Below are 19,755 nucleotides of genomic sequence, written 5' to 3'. Positions count from 1 at the left end.
CTGGAGGTCTACAACATTACGTCAAAGAATATCTTCTTACCACTATCCCCTTAATGAATATGATTAAAAGAAAATACTATGAATAGCAGTATTATATATTTAGATTTTTGAAATGCAAAGACAGTAGGACTGAAATATGCAGTACATGGATAATTTATAATTAAGAGTGATAACTTTATAAATTCTGAAAATAGATGCCATACTCAAATGACACAACATTTAATGAGACATTGCTTAGCACCATTTAGAGTTGCTGCACGACTGCATTTATTGGGATATCCCAATAATGAAGTGCTTTCAATGATTCTGAAACAAGCTCGCAATTTCATGCTCTCATGTTTAGAAAGCAGTTTTCTATTTTTTTAAACTTTTTTATATATTTATTTAGAATAAGTATATTAAAGCTAGTTTCCTTTTTCATATTTTGCTTTTTAAATTCATTATCATTTTGTACTTTTATTCTTGATGCCAAATGGCTTCATGCTACTGGAATAAGATTATTTAACCTCAATTATTTGAAATTAATTTACCATATTCCATGTATGAGAATTTCTATTAATTGCTACCATATTTCATGTATGAGAATTCCTAATTGCTAACATATAGAATTTTAGAAGTAATAGCTTTTCGAAATCTGAAATTGCATAAAAACCGTTTTTGATTATTGCAATAAGTTTTTCAAATAAAATGGCAATTTAATTTATGAAGGAAATGCATGTTTTTGAAGCCTACACATGAAATTCTCACAACAAATTAAATACCTAAAACTTTAAATCTGGAAAAAATTATGTTAATGAGTGATATAATTCATTATGGCAATGAGCATAGTTGTATTTTACATAATGCTTAGAATCAGGTTAATTATAAGAAAAAATTATAAAACCTCTAACACAGTTTATTGAGGCGAAAAAACAAATGGCTACAAAAATTCTCAAAAGCAATATTTATAAAAATTCTTCAATACAATTTTGAAATAAATTGAAAGTAATGGTTAAGAAAGAAAGAAATATAACCTTAATATTTTATAAACTGATATATAAATTGTATGCTTCATATATATTATACAGTTCAATAAATAAAGAGCAACAGGACTTGAATTTAAAAGGAGTAGAAACTGTAGATGAATTAACATTTGGTAAATTATTTGAAAACATGGGAACTATTCTGGTTCTGAATAAGGTAAAGTCATACACAAAAATATAAAATCTGACCTATTTGATTTTAACAGAAATCAAAATAAGATGTCCAATGAAAATATAAATTGCTCTCTAAAGGCCATACTTAAAAAGGATGCATCTTTTGATATATATATATATTAATAATTAAAAATCTAGTGAAATTTTGATGGGTTTTTAAAATTATAACTACCTAAAATTTTATAACATGAAAATAATTTTTATGTCATCTTAACATTTAAGATTATCCTTTCAATGATATAAATTTTTGTGGTAAAATCTTTTTTCCACTAATATTTAAAAATATTTTAAGCTTAATTTATAATAATGCATTTCATTGCTGAAGTGAAATTCGAAATGTTTTCATTGCTACTACTAATATTTTCTATCAAATCTTTTCTTGTTTTTGATTATTAAGATATGAAGATTCAGTTTATTTTTCCCATGTTGAGTAAAGTTTCAATATAATTTTCTGCATTAATAAAATATGTCATATGGTATTTAATAATTAATGTTTAGCTTAAGAGCTAAGCAATGGTGAAAAAATTTTTACATTCAGTTATAAAGGCTGTTTTTTTTTTTTTTTCTCTAATATAATGGGTAGGTGTGAAAATTAGGGAAATGTATAACAAAATGGAGCGGAACAATGTAAGGCTTCTAAAATAGTTCATATTAAAATATGTATCAAATTTGAAGTTAAAAATATTTTGATATTGTAACCACGAACTAAGTCATAAAAAATATTTAAGAATTTTTAATAATAAATTCAATTTAACATAAGATATACTATCAGGCATTTTCTTAAAAATTTTTGAATTAAAATGTCCTAATTTTATTTCTAAAATCTTATCATTAACATAATAAAATGCAATTTTACATAAGCAAAATCAAAATCTGAGGTGACAATCTGCAGAGATCATTTGATATAAATTACAAAACCACAAAGAAAAACAAAGTAAAATTATTAATTAAAAAAAAATGTTCTGTATGGGAGATTTTTCTGAATCTTCAGAAAAATACATACTTGATTCCTTGGATAGCATACCAGGTTGAATTCTAAAATTTTCTCTGGTAACTTTATCAGTGATTGATTCAGAAGATGTATGGCACTGACCGACACCAACTCTTCTTTTAACTAATGAAGACGAATAATCTCTAAACAAAGTAAGAGGGGGAGGGGTATCAAGAATTATTCAAGAAGTTAATACAGCAAAATTGCAAACAAAAAGTAAACATTCAGTACATTAATAAGCTTTAACCAAATAGATATTTAAAAATGGAATGACAATTAGTTTTAAATAATTAGAAACCTAAATGGAAATTATTCAATTTATCAAACATAGTGGGATGTTTTAATGAAAACTTTTCTGTAACCTACCACCAAATACAGTAAAATTAATCCATATCACATGAAAAGTGAGAAAAATACTTGAAGTATTAATATAGCTAATGCTTATTTATATATAAAATTGAAAATATCTAGATCTATAATATTTTTTTGAATGTAAGAAGTAACCTTAAAGTAATGTTAAAATAAAATAGAAAAATCATACTCAAAACATCCTCTGAATCAGAGATAATATGATACTTTTACAAAGAAACTTTTTCCATAAATTAAAAGTTAGAACAGATTCATCACAATATTAGGAAATTAATTTTAGAACACAAAAATAAAACATGTATAAACACAATTAAAATTTATTTTTAAAATTTTTGGCATAAGGTACATATTTTACTGAAATGCTTATTGAAAAGTTATATATATATATGATTTACATGAACATCATTATTCTGTAATTTCATTAGATCAATATTCAATTTCCATTATGCTCTGGTAATAACGTTTAGATCAATATTTCAATTCATTTAATTAAAAAGCTTGTCTTTTTGAAAAGGGAGTGCGCAATTAATTTCTAAAGAATGTTTCTAACATAATTAGAAAAAAATTTATAGAGAAAAAGACCTTGAATATCAAAACAATTTTTGTCAAGTCAGCAGGTTTTTTTAACCTTCTCAATACTATTCCTGACCTGCAAGTTCTATACTATAGCACCATTTTTTTCTTTTAAAAAAGGAATCCAGAATGCAAAATGAGAGCATTCTTCTTTTTTGAAACAGAAACTATTAGAAATTTCAAGACGAGTTAGGCTGGGTGAGTAGAGAAAAAGTTAAAGAACGGATAAGAATCATCAGAATAATAATTGAAAATAGTTAATTGGGTACTTTTCCATTAGCTGGGCACAAGCAAAAAATCACCAAATAATGTAGAATTCTGCCAAATTTGCATTTGGTTCACAATTGGGGACATTTGGAGCAAGTGAAAAATTGCCAAATAATGTAGAATTCTGCCAAATTCGCCTTTGGTTCACAATTGGTGACATTTGCGCCCGGCTAACAGAAAAGTACCATTAATTGTTATATAATAATTCACCTAAATTATAATTTATTAAAACAACACAATACTTTTTAGCATCTTCAGAAAAGTGAGTGAAAAAAATTAATTCAATAATTTTGAATTAATTTGTCTTTTATAACTATAAAATATAAATGATTTTAAAAATTTAAAGTAAAGTTCAAATTAGAACAAAACTGAATGGTACAAAAAATAAACTATAATAAAAATATGAATTCTTTGAAAATATACAAACCCAGAAAAAATATACTTTGATGGTTGGTAAGAAACAGCATTCCTTGTACCGAAATAAGATGAATCATTCCCATTATATCTTGTGTCATTGAAAGCAGTAGAAGGCTGATATTGTGCAGATTTATTGGAAGTAACAACAGGACTGGCAAGATGGGTTAATGAAGACATTTCTCCATGCTTTTCCACTTCAGATTTATGTGACAGACAAGACTCTGCCAATGGCATGTTTTTTTCTGATGAATTTGATAGTTTTGACAGATGTAATTTACCCTCAGCTTGGTTTACATTACTATAAGTACTTTTGTTTGCAGTCATTGGTACACCTGATGGCACATATATATGATGGGAGAAGGAATTATTAGTTCTTTCATTTAAGCTGCTCTGTGATTTTGATGTCCCTTTACTAATAACAGCTGAAGCTTTAGATAATATGGAAGTAGAAAGGGAACTGCTGTTATCCATCGTTTTGATTGAAAATTTATCCGTTGATTCAGCTCCAAGCTTTAATCCAGAAGTTTCATTTGACAATTCTTCATAATTTACTTGTGGATCTGTAACTTGGATAAGAGAATCTGTTTGTTTTTTGGCAATAAAGGAATCTGCAGTTTGAGTAGACACATTTTTTATATCTTGAAAATTGGAAGTTGATGGCAAAGGATACCATCTTATATGTGGTTTTACTTCCAAATTTCCATTTATTGAATGATCAATGGAGTTACTATTGCGAAGAAGGTTTTGGACAATATTTGGAAAATTACTTCCCTTAAATCTTGAAGAATCTTGACTAAGTAAAAGGAAAGGCCTGGAATTAAATGACTGAAGTTGATAGTCTGCAAGTTCAGGCAATTCAGTAATATAACTGAAATCAGAATCATGGGCACTTTCATTCATCCAATCACCTTCTGCATCATGATGAGGAAACTGTGAAGAATTATTAATTTGATTAACATTTGGCGATTCCGAATCTATTTCAAAAGATTCAAGATCACCTTCTTGCAAATTGTATAAATCACCACACTTCTGATTATTTAAGTCAGTAGCTGATGAACTTACATTTTCGTTTATTACAGACTGACAATTTTTACAAGAATGAGAGATATTTCTTGCAGAATTATTTTTTGGAACTGATTGCGATTCAGAAGGGAAATAATCACCAATCGGTAAAATTCTTTCAGGAAGATGGGTCAAATCAGTGGACTTGTAAATATTATTTCCAGAAGCAGTAAAATCTGGAGAGCGAGATAGTTCAAGTTTAGTTGTTAACTTAGAGTGCCTAACTAAACCGACTTGTTCATCAGATTTTGATAGCATTTTGGAGGGAGAAATAGCCTGCCAGTCAGCAGCTAGCACAGAAGTTTTTAAAGTTAAATCTGGCCAGCTTGAGTTCTTTGGTGCCTGTATAAAACTATGATCAGAAGATGTGCAAACTTTATCAGCTGCAAATGAATTTTTATATGAATTATATATAACAGATTTTTTTGAGTCACTTCTTGAAAGTGAACCAGGAGAAGAACTTCTTTCAAGCACATCCTCCATTACAGAAGGATCGTGTACACTAGATGTTTCACAGCTATTACCATTTAAATGAGATGATGCTACTGATGCAGGTTCATCTTGACTACTCACTGAGGCAAAACTTGGCAACATTATTTTAGAGGAAGCTGTGTTTGCTCCTGTTTCATTAATGAAGGATATTCCTTCAGGTTCACTTCTAGGAATACTCCTATATTTTACTTTTGATCTCATGGTTGCTACATTATAGCCTATATCAGCACCATTATCCCATTCCAATCTTTTACTAGATGCCATACTTGATGCTGATAATGGTGGAGTATCATGATCAATCTGATCAAGATCACTCAAATTAGAATTTGGAAGAAAATCTGAAAATTGATATTCTTTATCTGATGCCTGAGAAGTTTTATCATGATCAGTGATTTCAATTCTCCAGTCTCTTGAATCCAACTTGATATCTTTATTATAAATATCAGTAGATCTTGATAAGTTTTTAATGTTCTCTTTAACTCTTGGATTTGAATTAAATACTTTGGGAGGTTCTCCAAATGAAACTGGTTGGGAAGCACTTACATTACAGAAATCATTTTGATTTTCCATTGACAATGTAATGGGGTGCCTGGAAGGTTCTGAATACGATTCAGCAACAACTGTAATCTCTGACCAACTGCGTTCAGTCTCTTTGTCTGAAGATTCTCTGGAATGAAAATCTGTAGAAGTTGCAACATTTAATAATGAATTGGACTTTGAGTTTTTAATAGCTTGTTTTGAATTTTGTTCATGAACAGACAATTTTCTTGGAGATTCAAAAATTGTTTGTTCAATTGGGACATTAAAATTCTTTTCTTTCGCATTGGAAATATTTCTAACATCTTGTAATGAATTAGAGAAATCATTATAGGAAAGAGCATCTTCAATTGTCTGCTTTGGTGTAGAGGTTTTTCTAAGAGATTGTATAGTATCATCCATTTCATAATTGGAATTTTTACTGACTGAAATTCTTGAATGATTTAAATATTTTTCATTCTTAAATTCAGACCTGTTTGAAGATTTCCCTTCAATTAGTGGAGGAACACATTTTTTAATTTCTTCTCTGATGTTTTCCCTTGAATTTGTTGATGCTTTCAGTCCTATTTGATGAGTGAAGGAACTGAAATCAGAAGTTTTACAATCATTCGGAGAATTTTCAGCAAAGTTTCCACTGGGATTGAATTTTGAAACATCACAATGGCATTTTAATTCATTTGAATTTTGAAATTCTTGAACAATTTTATTTGAACTAAAATCAGTACTTAATGGCACTGCTGATTTCTCTACGTGAAATTTCTTGCTCAAAGCTGAATGTGAATTGCAACTATTGTCTTGCATTTCATGGTTATTAAATGAATCATCATTTGAAATATCATCTTCCCAGCTTTTCAATAAGGATCTCACTCTTAAAGTCAAATCATCAATAAAATTTTCTTCTGGGGGAGAATCTGTAAAGTTACTCTGGGAGCTAATATTAATAACACTGGGTGCATTTCTGTTATTGCTATCTATTTCACCACCCATTGGTTCACATCTGCGAGTCATATGCATATTAGTCATAGCTTCTTGTGCCATGGTTTATAAAAATGCATGAAGAAAATACAATTTATTTAAAAAATATATAAAACAAATGGATCTGCAAGCACCTGAACTAATTAAAGCATTTTAAACAGTTTCGAGAAAATTTTGTTTTACTTTATTCTTCAGAGAACATACTTATTTTCCATCATTATCTTGATTACTGCAACAATTACCTAAATGAAAGTAAAGATAACAAAATATTAATAATGTTTCCATAAGATATATAAATGGTAATATTGAACTTTACTTTTTCTTTTACAAAAGAATTAGCCTAGCCATGATATACAAATAACTTATACAGCAGTTAATAATATATCTCCTACAATCAAGTCTTTTAAAACTAGGTTAAAGTGATACTAAAACTTTGCTTCAACATTCTATTAAGAGTGTAATACGAGCCTATAAAGAAGGCATGCACGTTATTACAAGTGATAAACTATATTTACCAAGCATATACAAGCTACTACTTTCTAATTTAGGATAGATTGTTAGGCTTTTGAAGTTGAATTGGCATTCTGGACAAAAATGAAAACACATTTATATTAGTATCTATGTTGTGTTGCTCACTTCTACCCTTTGGTTACAAAAAAATATCATAAATTTTATTTTTAAGGAGAAGAAAAAAGAGCTGGAATCTTTGTAAGGATACAAGAAGGAAGCAAGTCTAGGACTTGTCCCTAGTTTGTGCAATAAAATTTAGTTTTTGAGCTCTCCCTTATCAATAAGTAACACTTATTCACTTTTTATTATGCTTTTGTGTCAATGAAATATTTTAAGAAATATTTATTATCATTTCCCTTCATGAGGCCACATTTAGTTAGAGTATGACAGAAAAAGATTAACAAGAAAGTAGGATTGTATTTAAACACCTGAGAAGTGAAAGGAGTTGATTATAACATTTAATATCATAGAATACAATGCTTTAGATGTACCATCTAACATATTCTAAATTTTAAGCACAAATTTACAAGAAAATTTATTAAATAATTATTAAAACAATTATTATATTTAAAATATTAATAAAACAATTTTACAAGGAAAGTTTTACAAGACCACAATTTTACAAGAAAATTAATAAACAAACTTGATAATTTTTATAACAACTCATTGGAGCCTGACATCTGAATTCATTAATAGGTAGACCAAATGGAGCTTCATATTGGGGGAAAAACAGTCTTGAAGTATTATAGTTGAATTGAAGTTGTAGTTAAATTAAAGTCTTGTAGTATTTTTAATAAATAATGCATGCTTGAAACACATCCAATGCATATCTGATTAATATAACAACTATACAAGACTTCAATTACTTTGCCAAATATTGCAACAGTTAACAAATATTTCTAGTGAAGAACAAGAGATATAGAATTAGAGTAAGCACACACCTGAGAAATGTATATATTAATTTTCAGTATTTCCATTTATTTAATTACTTTAATTTATAATTAATTATCATTTAATTATTTTATTAAACACAATATCAAATGATTTTATAAATTAAATGAATATTATTTCATTCCACAATATGCATTCATTTTCATTAATTTTTTTAAAAATTTATTTTAATTTGGAGGGAAAGATATATTTGTCTACAGTTTATTTAAAACAAATATTTTCTACTACACCGTATATGAATATTTACTTCTATATCTTTAAATAGAAAATATCAACTTACCAGGAAAACATATATATAATAAAGCTGATGGTATTTGATTTGTCCTAATTTTGATATTAAGCAGGCTAATCAATATAGTACAAAGACTAATTGATAAAACTTCAAGTATACATCAAGAAATTTTCAATGTTAGGATTAAATCAAACGCATGTATTTATATTTGTGCTGTAAAGAGTACCTTAGCTACATCATCAGAAGGTTAATTAAGAATCATGCATAAAATGATAAGAATAATATTTCCAAAGTTTTAATAATTGGTGCAAGGCACAATTTCAGCTTATGAGGAAGAAAGCTATTTTGTTTAATCAAAACCAAAGATATTCTATTTTATCTTCATTTCTTGAATTTTATTTCTTTATGACAAAATCTTGAACATATTTGCCTTTTATATTTAAAAGAATTTTGAGCAGTTACTGGATACATTAGCATGACAAAAAGACTGCCTTGTTCCATTTCTCTGGGAATCAAAATTAATCACTATAACAGCCTGAATTTTTCTAAAACATGCATATTCTAATAGATGACTCTCTGTTACTAGGATGTCCATAAACTGAAACTACCCCCTCCCCGAGTCCTATGGTCTCTGAGAATTACAACATGTATATTGACTAGAAATATGGCTTTGTCACAATACTGATTCTTTTGTTTTATTTAATAATGACTTCATTTGGTGACTTATAGCATTTTTCAAAAAAAAAAATAAATAAATGAATAAATAAACAGTGTGATTAAGCAATAAGTTCACATAAGCACATAGTGGTTTATTTATTGCTAGTTTTTCCAATCAATCTTCCTCTGTTGGATCTTCAATACCACTCAATTTCAAAGTTGTTTTGTTTTTTTACTGCTTTAAGTTTTTATAAAAACACTTTTACCAATAACACAACACTTTTACCAATAACACAACACTTTTACCAATAACACAACACTTTTTGTACCTAACTATGAGAATTATTTAATTTTTGGTAACTTTATAATTCAAACTAACTATTTAAAACAGTTATAACAATATCTGTTTTTGATTTTATCTAATATTTAAGTGATATTTTAGTCAATCATAGTAATAAACTTTTTGTCTCTGAAGACAATTATCATTCTGCATTCTTGATAATTATTTATTTAAAGCATATCTATGCTAATAAGCATAATTTTAATATATAAATATCTGACTTTAAAAGAACTGACTTTTTTTCATGATAAGGTATTTCTGGGATAATATCTTCTGGAATTTTTCATATAGTTCAAATAACATAACTCAAAAACATATTTTACGACCATATAAATTTTTTCAGTCCTACTATTAACAATAAATTTCTCTTTCGATACTCAAATGAAATAAAGTTGTAAAAAATAATTCTTCATAAATTAACAATAAAAAAAACGGGGATTTGAATGTTAACAAAGAAGTTAAATTTTTAAGATCTATTAATAAAAATAATTAAGATCTTATAATAAAATAATAAAAATAAATTATTATTTAAAAGTATTATACATATGTGTAAATTGATAAAACTAATTTAATCCTTAAATTTAAAAAAAAATTGAAAACCAAATAAAATATTCTGCAATAATATCTGTTATAAAAATGATAATATCTCTAATGCAATTGCTAATTATTTCAACTCTATGTATAAACAATAAAAATAATGAAAGAAATAATTAAATCAATGGCAGTTGCTTTTGTTATTTGGTAAAAATTGAGAATCGTGTTACTTGAGAAAATATGATTTTGGTGATTAAGGATTTGAAATCTTCTTTTACTGTTGAAGTTGATAAATATTTCTTTTATAGTAAAACTATCTATTTATCTTCTTATAAATTTATTTGAACTTTTTCAAAAATAAATAATAAATTGATTATAAAAATTATCGACCCACTGCAATTTTATGTCTTTTATTTAAAATATTTGAAATTACAATGCAAAGACTTTTCCATCAAGTTAATATTTTATTTAATTAATTCAAAAAGAATTCATCGCAAAACATACAATGACTATGAATTTATAGCATTAAACAAAATAAAAATGTATGCTAACAGGACGGATTGATTTAATTTTCGAAATAAACTATAAACAAATTAGAAACTGAGACTGTCAGAAGCAAGGCAATTTCAAAACAATACTGACAGTGGAAGGTTTTAATGGCAAGGCGAAAGCCCAATTTTCTACAAACAAAAGTATAATTCAAAGGCTGGAACACAATATTTGGTTATATCTTAATTTTATTTGCTCCTGAATTTGTTGCTAATACAGTAATCGAAATAAGCAAGAATAGTTTTAACAACCCTAATGCTGATTAGTTTACTATTTTTTATGCTTGTTGAGTTGTACATGAATACAAATATTTTTGCGAGAAATGTTATATTAAAAATAATCACCAAATAAATATTGATGAAAGAATTGAATTCAGTTGCATATTTTAATTAAAAGCTTTTTATTGCTAATAAAATATCCTAATGTTATTTTTAATTCAGAACATAAACAAATAATTTTTATTCTTTTTCAATTTTTATTAAATAAATTTATTTTAATAATTTCTTTTCAGGAATTTTATCATAATTGCAAAAAAAAAAAAAAAAAATACTGATTTAAACAATTTAATTGAGTGTTATAAAATTTCATATGATAAAAATTGTTTTAAGAAAAGAAAATGAAAACATTTGAATGATTGTTTTCAAGGGGGTCTCCCCCCCTTTCTTTTTAAATGAATTTATTATTTTATTTTAATTAAAAACATCTGCACAAGCCTTTTGAAACAGTTTGCATTATTAACATAAAGTCTTCTTTGTAATCTTGTAATTCTATAATGATATTTTTTTGTACTCTGCAACAGAATTCTTTGCACTTTTCATAATTCTTTTTCTGAATTCATGATTCCCTTGTTAATTCGTTGTGTCAGTGATTATTCAAGTATGGATGTCTGATGAATGGGATGACAGGAAATACAAACATATATGATAGATAAAGGACAAATTAAAAAAAAATTTATGTGAGTTTAAACCACATTAAAAGGTTTATAAAGAAAAGTACATGATTTAATGGAAGTCATTTGGATACGGATATAATTTTATGTATAACATACAGTGGCTCCCAAAAGTGTTCGTACACCAACAAGAATCAATTAAAAACCTCATTATTTACCATTATATATTCTTATTTTTACATAAAAATTTTTTCATAGCATATTTTTACAGTTCTCAATAAAGCAGTGAAGAATAAATTTTAATTACGATGCAAATTATTTTTTTAAAAATGACAATAAATAAAATTGCACAGAAATAGGACAGAAAAGTGATCATACACTTTAAAAAAACATCACTAAATATGAAATTTTCTAAATTTTTATAAATGTTTAGTATTTAGTAGGATATCCTTTATTTTTTATAACAGCTTTTAAACGCTTGGGCATAGATTTAACTAAATGGTCGGTTACTTCTGAACCGATCTTGTTCCATTCTTTGATCATTACTGCTTTCAATTGAATTTTCGATTTAATGTCGTGACTTCTTATTCGCACCTCTAATTCTTTCCAAATATGTTCTATAGGGTTTAAATCCGGTGATTGAACTGGTGTTTTAAGGGTTTGGGGGCAATGATAGAGACAAAAAAGACAAACATTCATGGCCGTGTGCTTAGGATCGTTGTCTTGGTAATACACAAAGTTGTTTAAAATGCCCAATTTTTGTGCTGACACTTTTAAATTATTATTGAGAATATTTATATAAACTCTATGATCCATTACACCATCAATGAATACTAAATTGCCTACTCCAGCTGCTGACATACACCCCCAAACCATGACACCTCCATGTTTTACTGTTCCAACTAAATTCTTGGGATTAAGTTCTTCGTTTTTTTTTTTTTTTCTCCACACAATGATTCTCCCATCCGACTTAAAGATGTTAAACTTACTTTCATCTGCAAATAAGACACGATTCCAATAGCTCTCTAGCTGGTTTATCATAGATTTGGCAAATTTATGCCTAGCAATTCTGTTCTTCTGACTTACAAAGAATTTTCTTCGTGCAGAGCGGCCATGTATACCAGCATTCCGAAGAATTCTACGAATAGTTTCACAGGAAATAGAAGTTCCATTTGATTCATTATATTGTGAAATAAACTTTATTGCACTCAAACGTGGATTTTTTAGAAATTTACTCACAATATTTCTTTGACTTCTAGCTGACAGAATTTGAGGGTGACAATTACGAGGCTTGTTTGCAATCCTTTTTCCCTCTCTGTAACGTTTTATTATGCGTTGCACCGTTGAATTAGGTAGATTAGTTATAGTTGCAATGCCTCTAATTGATTTTCCAGCTTTAAAATGAAATATAATTAATTTTCGTACGTCTAAACTCGTTTCTTTACGAATGCGCGTCATATCTAAGAATAAAGTAAATAGAATAAATAATTGTGATATTAAATACTGAAATCAAACAATTTTAGTGTATTTTTCAATTAGAAGAAAAATAAGCCGCAAAAGATATTTTTATGATGAATTTAAATAAATAATGTTTGGATGTACGAAGACTTTTTAGTTCTAATTTTGTGACATTTTTTATTTATTTATTTTTTAGAAGAATAATATAATAATTTTTATAAAAATATTTGTTTAGTTTTATTAAGAACTATTTAAAGATGCTAATAAAAAAAACCCAACTAATAAAATGCTTTATTAAGAAGTATAGAACACAATTTCTGCAAATTTCTTTAGTGTACGAACACTTTTGGGAACCACTGTATATGAGGCTAAACAGTATGAGGTAAGAGAATATTTTGAATGTTGTAAAACAAACTGTTATCAATCAGATAAATTTTTATAGAGTATGAAGCGAGGATGCTTATTTTGTGTTTGATAGTAAAATTGGTAGTGTGAGGATGCTTATTTTGTGTTTGATAGTAAAATTGGTAGTGTGAGGATGCTTATTTTGTGTTTGATAGTAAAATTGGTAGTGTGAGAAGATTGTTAAAATTGATGAAAGTAAATTCAGCAGGAAAGAAACACAACAGAAGGAAGCGAATGGCAGATTCATGGGTGTTTAGAGACTTATTAAGGTATTCATATGACTACTTTTCTTAAATACTGAACGACAGGAGTGCAGATATGTTGCTTGAAATTATTAAAAGAAGAATTCTTTCAGGTACTACCTTAACAACAGATTGCTGATTGTTGTATAGCTAGCTGTCTTACTTATGAAGATTTCACGGTCAATTGCAATCTAACATTCAAAAACTGATTACAGGAGTACATACGAATTTGATCGAGGGAACCTGGAATGCAATAAAAAGATCCCTACAGGGAACAAGATATATAGACAGAGAATTTGATCACTACATGACAGAATATATATGGCGAAGAAAAAACAATATCAGTATCAGAGAAAAAGTGTGCAGTTTCTTTAGAAATAATTAACGCTTACCTTTTCAAGATGAGTAACACTATAGGGCAAAATATATACGATGAAGAAAAAACAATGTCAGTATTACAGAAAAAGTGTACAGTTTGAAAACCCAAAGAAAAAGTATGCATAATGAGTAAAAGAATATGATATAAATTCAGAAATGTACAAAATAAGATTTTCACAAGAAACTGACCTAGCTTTATATGCTAAAGTGTTGGCACTGTTCTAATTGTTTAGAAAAAATTCAATTTGTCAGGACATAATAAATCAAGCGAACAGTTGCCATTATACATCAAATTTAAAATCAGAATGGAAAAAAAAAAAAAAAAAAAAAAAAAAAGGATTTCATTTGTATTAAAATTCCTTTGTATCAGTTCTTCATTTTTAAATATTTTTCCAATTGTTACATCAGTCATGACCATTGAATTAATAAAAATATTGATAATTATTAATTAATCCAAACTTCTTACTACAAACTAAACATTCACAAGTATTATTATTATTAATTACAGATTTTTTTTTTATTTAAAAAATCTAGCACTAAAGTTAAAGAATTTTTCATGTGGTAACTAAATTGTTAAGTTACTCATAAAGCTAATAATTTAATTTAAGGGTCATTTTCAAAAATCGGTGCCATTTGTTGTCCATGTGAAACACATTTTTTTTTACAAGATGTTATAAAGGTTAAATTATTTTTCTTTTTACCATGCTTTTTAGCAGGCAATTTCCAGTGGAGAAACAATAAAATTAAAATAATTCATCTGATTTTTTATTTTTTTTTCTAATAAAGAAGTTGAGAGGAAACAAAAATTCAGCTGTCCAAATCATAAAATTCAAAATGTTTTTTGCTGCATTACTTTCCAAAAATTAAAATTTTTATTCTGGCATATTTTTTTTATTGTGAAATATACTTTTAATTATGTTATAAAGAAGGTTTTAATAACCTTTTAAGAAGAATAGATGATTTTTACCAATTAAATACAGCTGTCGAGACATTAAGTCATGTCTGTTACCATACAATATTTTCAACATTTTAAGCAACAAGATTGAAATGGCAACACTTGTATACTAGTGAAACATGTTCTAAGAAAGAATTGAAAGCAGCAATGTTTGATGTTTGATTGAAGAAGCTGAAGCCTTTTTGTGGTAAGTATTTTTATTGCATGTCATGTCTGTTACCTTAATATTTTGTATAAAATATATTTATTTATTAATTTATTCAACTGATTAATTTAGATTTTTAATTTTAATTAAAATGTATTTTCATGTTTTTATGGAATTATTTAGTTTCCTTAATTTTTGTACTTTGAAATGTCATGTCTGTTACTCTATATAGTAACAGACATGACAATCTTGGTAACAGACTTGACATGTTTCAAGATTTGAAATATGGTTCAATTTTTGGGTTTGTTTTGTTTAAATTTTAGTTGCTATTTTAGGAAGAATTTTTTAAGGGTGGGGGGAAGGGAATAAATGTAAGTTCTTACTTTTTAAAAGCGCATATTTGTTACAGTTTTCATTTTTTCTCTTATCTTCTTTGTTTTTTATTATCACATTGTATTTACTGAATTGATTAATGTTTGCAATGTTATCAAATCATTTGCTTTATTAAACACATACTATATTGGTACAATCCATAAATCTGCACAGTTTTGGACTAAGAATTAAAAATAATTCCGAATTATGCAGGTTTCAATTCATTCTTTTGAACCTCTTAAAACATCATCAGAATATTTGTATATCATGAAATAATTATTTTAAAATATAAAAATCAACATATTTAATTAAAAAAATATATATTTAAATATAATTTTTCCTCTTAAAAAATTAGTTAATGAATAATTTAGATTGTTACTGAAGATAGCTATAAATAATGAATTTAAAATAATTAAATAATAATAATTATTATTTTATTTTCTAAGATCATGGTGCTGACACCAGCTGAAAAACAAAAACTCTACAGAGAGCATCATCGATTAAATGCTGAAAAAGAAGAGGAAAATAAAAGGAAAGATCGTGAAAGGTAATAAAACTTTTTTTTGTAATTAGTCATTGTATATTTTTTTAATTAAGTTTTATTTTAATAGGCTTTTTTTTTAAAAAACAATTTATAAAAATGTAATAATTTTTATGCTTGTGCATAGTAATGATAATTTTAATAACATTTGTTTATGCTTGTTGTCGGAAACATTTTTATGAGATAGAAAAAACCATTTCCCAAGTGGTTATTTATTACTTCTTTTTTTTTTTTCTTCAGGGGGAGAAAAAGGTTTCCAATAAAGGAAATATCTGCTCGTGCTCAAAGGAAATACTGGAGAACTGCACAAAGGAAATGTCGTCAAAATAAAGCAAGGAAAATTGCAGCTTCTGAAACACCGTGCACAACATCTGATGTAAATTCAGGAACTTCTGCCAAGAAATCAGGAAGAAAACGAGTTCTGCGAAATAGATCTAAAGTTGTTAGAGAAAACTTTAAGTTGAGAAATGAAATTAAAAAATTGAAGATTAAGACTGATATGTATAGAAAAAGATGGAGCAGAGCTAAATTAAAGGTTGAAGAAAATTCTAGTAGTAACAGCCCAAGATCAAAAGCCAAGCGTTCTTTAAAGGAAAGTTTTAATGTACAGTTAACTCCCAGTAAAGCTAAGGTTGTTCGGCAGGTTACTTTGTTTAACGCTTTTAGTTCTTGCCTAAAAAACAAATATGCAAAATCGACAAATCACGAAAAAAGATATTTACAAAATTTAATGCTCTATTCATCACTAAAAAAGTACAGGCTATTAAGAGCAGGCCAGAATAGTTATTTTGGTTCCAGAATTTATCAAAAACGGAAATCAGACAAAGAAAGCATCAAAATTAAGAGACGGTTAGTTACCAAATTCTTTTTGAGAGATGATGTAAGTAAGGCAACAGCAGGAAAAAAGGAAACAATTACACATAAGAAGATAAAAATGCAAGAACGATATCTTTTAATAGTATGAAAAATCTACACAAAAAATTTGTAAAGGAGAATAATTTTGTAAAAATTTCTTACATTACATTTACGAGATTTAGACCATTTTATGTGATTGCTCCTTCAGCTGATGGACGAAATACATGCTTGTGCATAATCCATGAAAATGCATCCCTAAAAGCTCAAGCACTACATCGATTGAAAATTATCAATACTGCAGATCTCAGTGAGCTGGTCAAAAATTTACCGTGCAATGAAAATAGCAAATCATGCATGTATAACATTTGTGAGACATGTAAAGGGAGAGAGGTAGAGACAAACACCCATGATTTAGTCATGGCAAGGGTGCTGCTGATGGAATAGGGGGAGCCATTAAGAGAGCTGCTGACAAAATAGTTGTACAGGGGACAGATATACCCGATGCAAAAACTCTGTTTAATGTTTTAATAAATAAAACAAACATTCAGCTTCATTATATCTGTGAAACAGATGTAGAAATGTTAAAAAAAAATAATTCCATCTGATATTCCTGTTTTAAAAGAAACGATGAGCGTACATCAATTTTTTTTCTTTTGGGAACGGCTTAATGTTTTTTAGGGATTTAAGCTGTTTCTGAAGACAGAAAAATGTCTGTGACTGTTTTACAGTTAATGTATTTGCATTAAAAGAAAATGAACAAGAAAGCACAGCCATGACAATAAATAACGCAGAAACTAATTGTAAATCTTTTTCTTCTCCTTTATCCAACAAGATATTCAAGAAGGAAGCTTCGTACTTGTAAAATTGGAGGGTAAACGATCAATAAAATATTTCGTTTCAGAAATAATCGACATCCAGGACAACAATTTTACAGTTAAGTATTTAAAAAAAGCCAGGAATCATGCAAAGTTCTTTCGAGAGGATGATAAAGAATATAATATTGAAGCAGAGGATATTGTAATGAAACTTCCAAATCCGAATCTAACTGGATGCTCTTTTCGCCAATTACAATATTTGATGTGGATCTCTCCAAATATGATGTTGAATAAATAGCATTGTAACTCAAGAAAATACTAAAAAATAAAATGTGTACACATGTTCCAATTCTGTATCTGTGAATTTCAAATAATATATACATATTTGTTTTTTTTTTATTTTATATTAAAAAGTTATGTACTAAAAGAGAAACATATTTTAGCTTAATTCTATGTTTCAAGCTTTACATCAAAATTTGGCTCCTGAATTTATGTCATGTCTGTTACCATTTCAAAATTTTCTTTAAAAAGTTTAAATTGACATAATATTGCTACAATTAGAGTTACATATTAATTGACTCTGCCTAATATATATAAGAATGACAGACATTTTGCATTAATTTTTTTATAGTGTTTTATATTAAAAAAATCCTTATACGAATTCTATGTTAGTAACAGACATGACAAACAAAAGTATAAAAATACCATAAGAAATATTTTTTTATTCGAAAGTCTTTATTATATGGGTAAAATGACTCTATACTTATATTAAATATAGCTTTACATTATTGTACACTGAACTTAAATACAAAAATTTCAAGAAAAATGTGGTAACAGACATGACAATTTTCATCATATCTGACCAAAAAAACAACAATTAAAAATATATAAAAGAAAAAAATGTATCAAAAATATTCAAGTAATATACAGAAATAATGTCTGTTTAATAATATTAAAAAAATTTACTAATTAAAATTTTTTTATTTTTGTCTTTTTAATTTCCAAATGGCACCGAATTTTGAAAATGACCCTTAAATCTTTTAATCACCATCTTTTAAAATAACTTCTGAACAGATAATATATACTGATTAATATTATATAAAATATAAGAATAAAAAAGTTTTCTCAAAGATTTAAGAGTATTTTGTCATATTATAACTTTTAAAAATCTTTCTAGTGTTATATTACTTATAATTTAATGATCCTTGTAAGGAGATAACAATATCAGAGAATTGGTGAGAAATCCTAAGTCAACTTCACAGATAATTACTCCATGAAACATTGTCATAGTTGAGTTTAAAAAAATCTAACAAAATAAATTGGCATTTTGCTCGAATTATTCAATTATTTCCTGGTAAGTACAAAGTAGAATGAATTGAAAACTATGAGTAACCAATAGTGAAACTATGTGTCATTCATAAAATGTATTGTAGAGCTTAATCTATTGACAAGGTCTACATAGTATCCAGCAAAAATTACAATACTAGAATCGCAATCTAATTATACTAAAGTTCTGGACAGTGATGTATCTCAGAAACAAAGGCAATAATAACCCAGTGATGCCAAAATTCAAGAGGAAGTAAAAGTTATCCAATGTGGCCATCAAACATTGTTATGTTAAATGAATGAATTTGTGAGTTAATAATGGCTCTAACCTTTGTTATTATATTTTTGAATGGTGGTTAAAGTTTCCCTCAAACAAAACAAAAAGTGGAAGTATGTTATGCGCTAATGTACTCAGCATATTATCTGTTTAATTAGTATTAACTTTAAATTTCACCTTGCAACAGAATCAATAAGAACTCAGTTTAGAATATATTTTGAAAGAATATGTATAACTGAAATGTTTTGCGCGAACATAAAATGCTTTTATGTTATTTTTGAAAGTGAATCTGAAAATGTTTATTTATACGCCATGAGTCTGCAATAACCATATTACCTACAAAATTTTACAAAAGAATAGCATATTCAATAAATACCAAGTAATATTTGGAAAGTTAACCTATTTTAGTACATTTGTTCAATTAGTAACGGAATTTAAGAATTGC

The 19,755-nt window shown here is 27.2% G+C and overlaps 2 protein-coding genes across 5 annotated transcripts in view; one reads left to right on the top strand and one right to left on the bottom strand.

Annotated features, from left to right (window-relative positions):
• The window catches only part of LOC129956869 (uncharacterized), a 90,793-nt gene that overhangs the window by 18,204 nt on the left and 52,834 nt on the right, over positions 1 to 19,755 (bottom strand). For 3 of the 4 annotated variants that reach the window (XM_056068838.1, XM_056068834.1, XM_056068837.1), the window contains exons 2-3: positions 3,824 to 7,121; positions 2,200 to 2,330 (exon numbers count right to left, since the gene is read on the bottom strand). In XM_056068838.1, the coding sequence (XP_055924813.1) occupies positions 2,200 to 2,330; positions 3,824 to 6,942 (3,250 nt within the window). In that variant the 5' untranslated portion in view covers positions 6,943 to 7,121. The remainder of the gene's footprint in view (positions 1 to 2,199; positions 2,331 to 3,823; positions 7,122 to 19,755) is intronic. The other variant, XM_056068839.1, reaches the window with a different exon arrangement.
• Positions 15,109 to 17,001, top strand: LOC129956725 (uncharacterized). The gene is made up of 3 exons (XM_056068663.1): positions 15,109 to 15,166; positions 15,943 to 16,043; positions 16,278 to 17,001. Exons 2-3 carry the CDS (start codon positions 15,946 to 15,948, stop codon positions 16,999 to 17,001), a joined length of 822 nt encoding a protein of 273 aa, XP_055924638.1. The 5' UTR covers positions 15,109 to 15,166; positions 15,943 to 15,945.

The sequence above is a fragment of the Argiope bruennichi genome, chromosome 11 (genome assembly GCF_947563725.1).
Source record: "Argiope bruennichi chromosome 11, qqArgBrue1.1, whole genome shotgun sequence".
NCBI lineage: Eukaryota > Metazoa > Arthropoda > Arachnida > Araneae > Araneidae > Argiope > Argiope bruennichi.
The sequence above is the reverse complement of the archived record's forward strand: the minus strand, read 5'-3'. Positions and strand labels throughout refer to the sequence as shown.

Bases quoted from the DNA above. Each gene is read 5' to 3' on its own strand.
- LOC129956725 (XM_056068663.1), top strand. From the start codon at position 15,946: ATGGTGCTGACACCAGCTGAAAAACAAAAACTCTACAGAGAGCATCAT. The intron at 16,044-16,277 runs GTAATAAAACTT...TTTTTTCTTCAG, and splicing joins AAAAGGAAAGATCGTGAAAG to GGGGAGAAAAAGGTTTCCAA.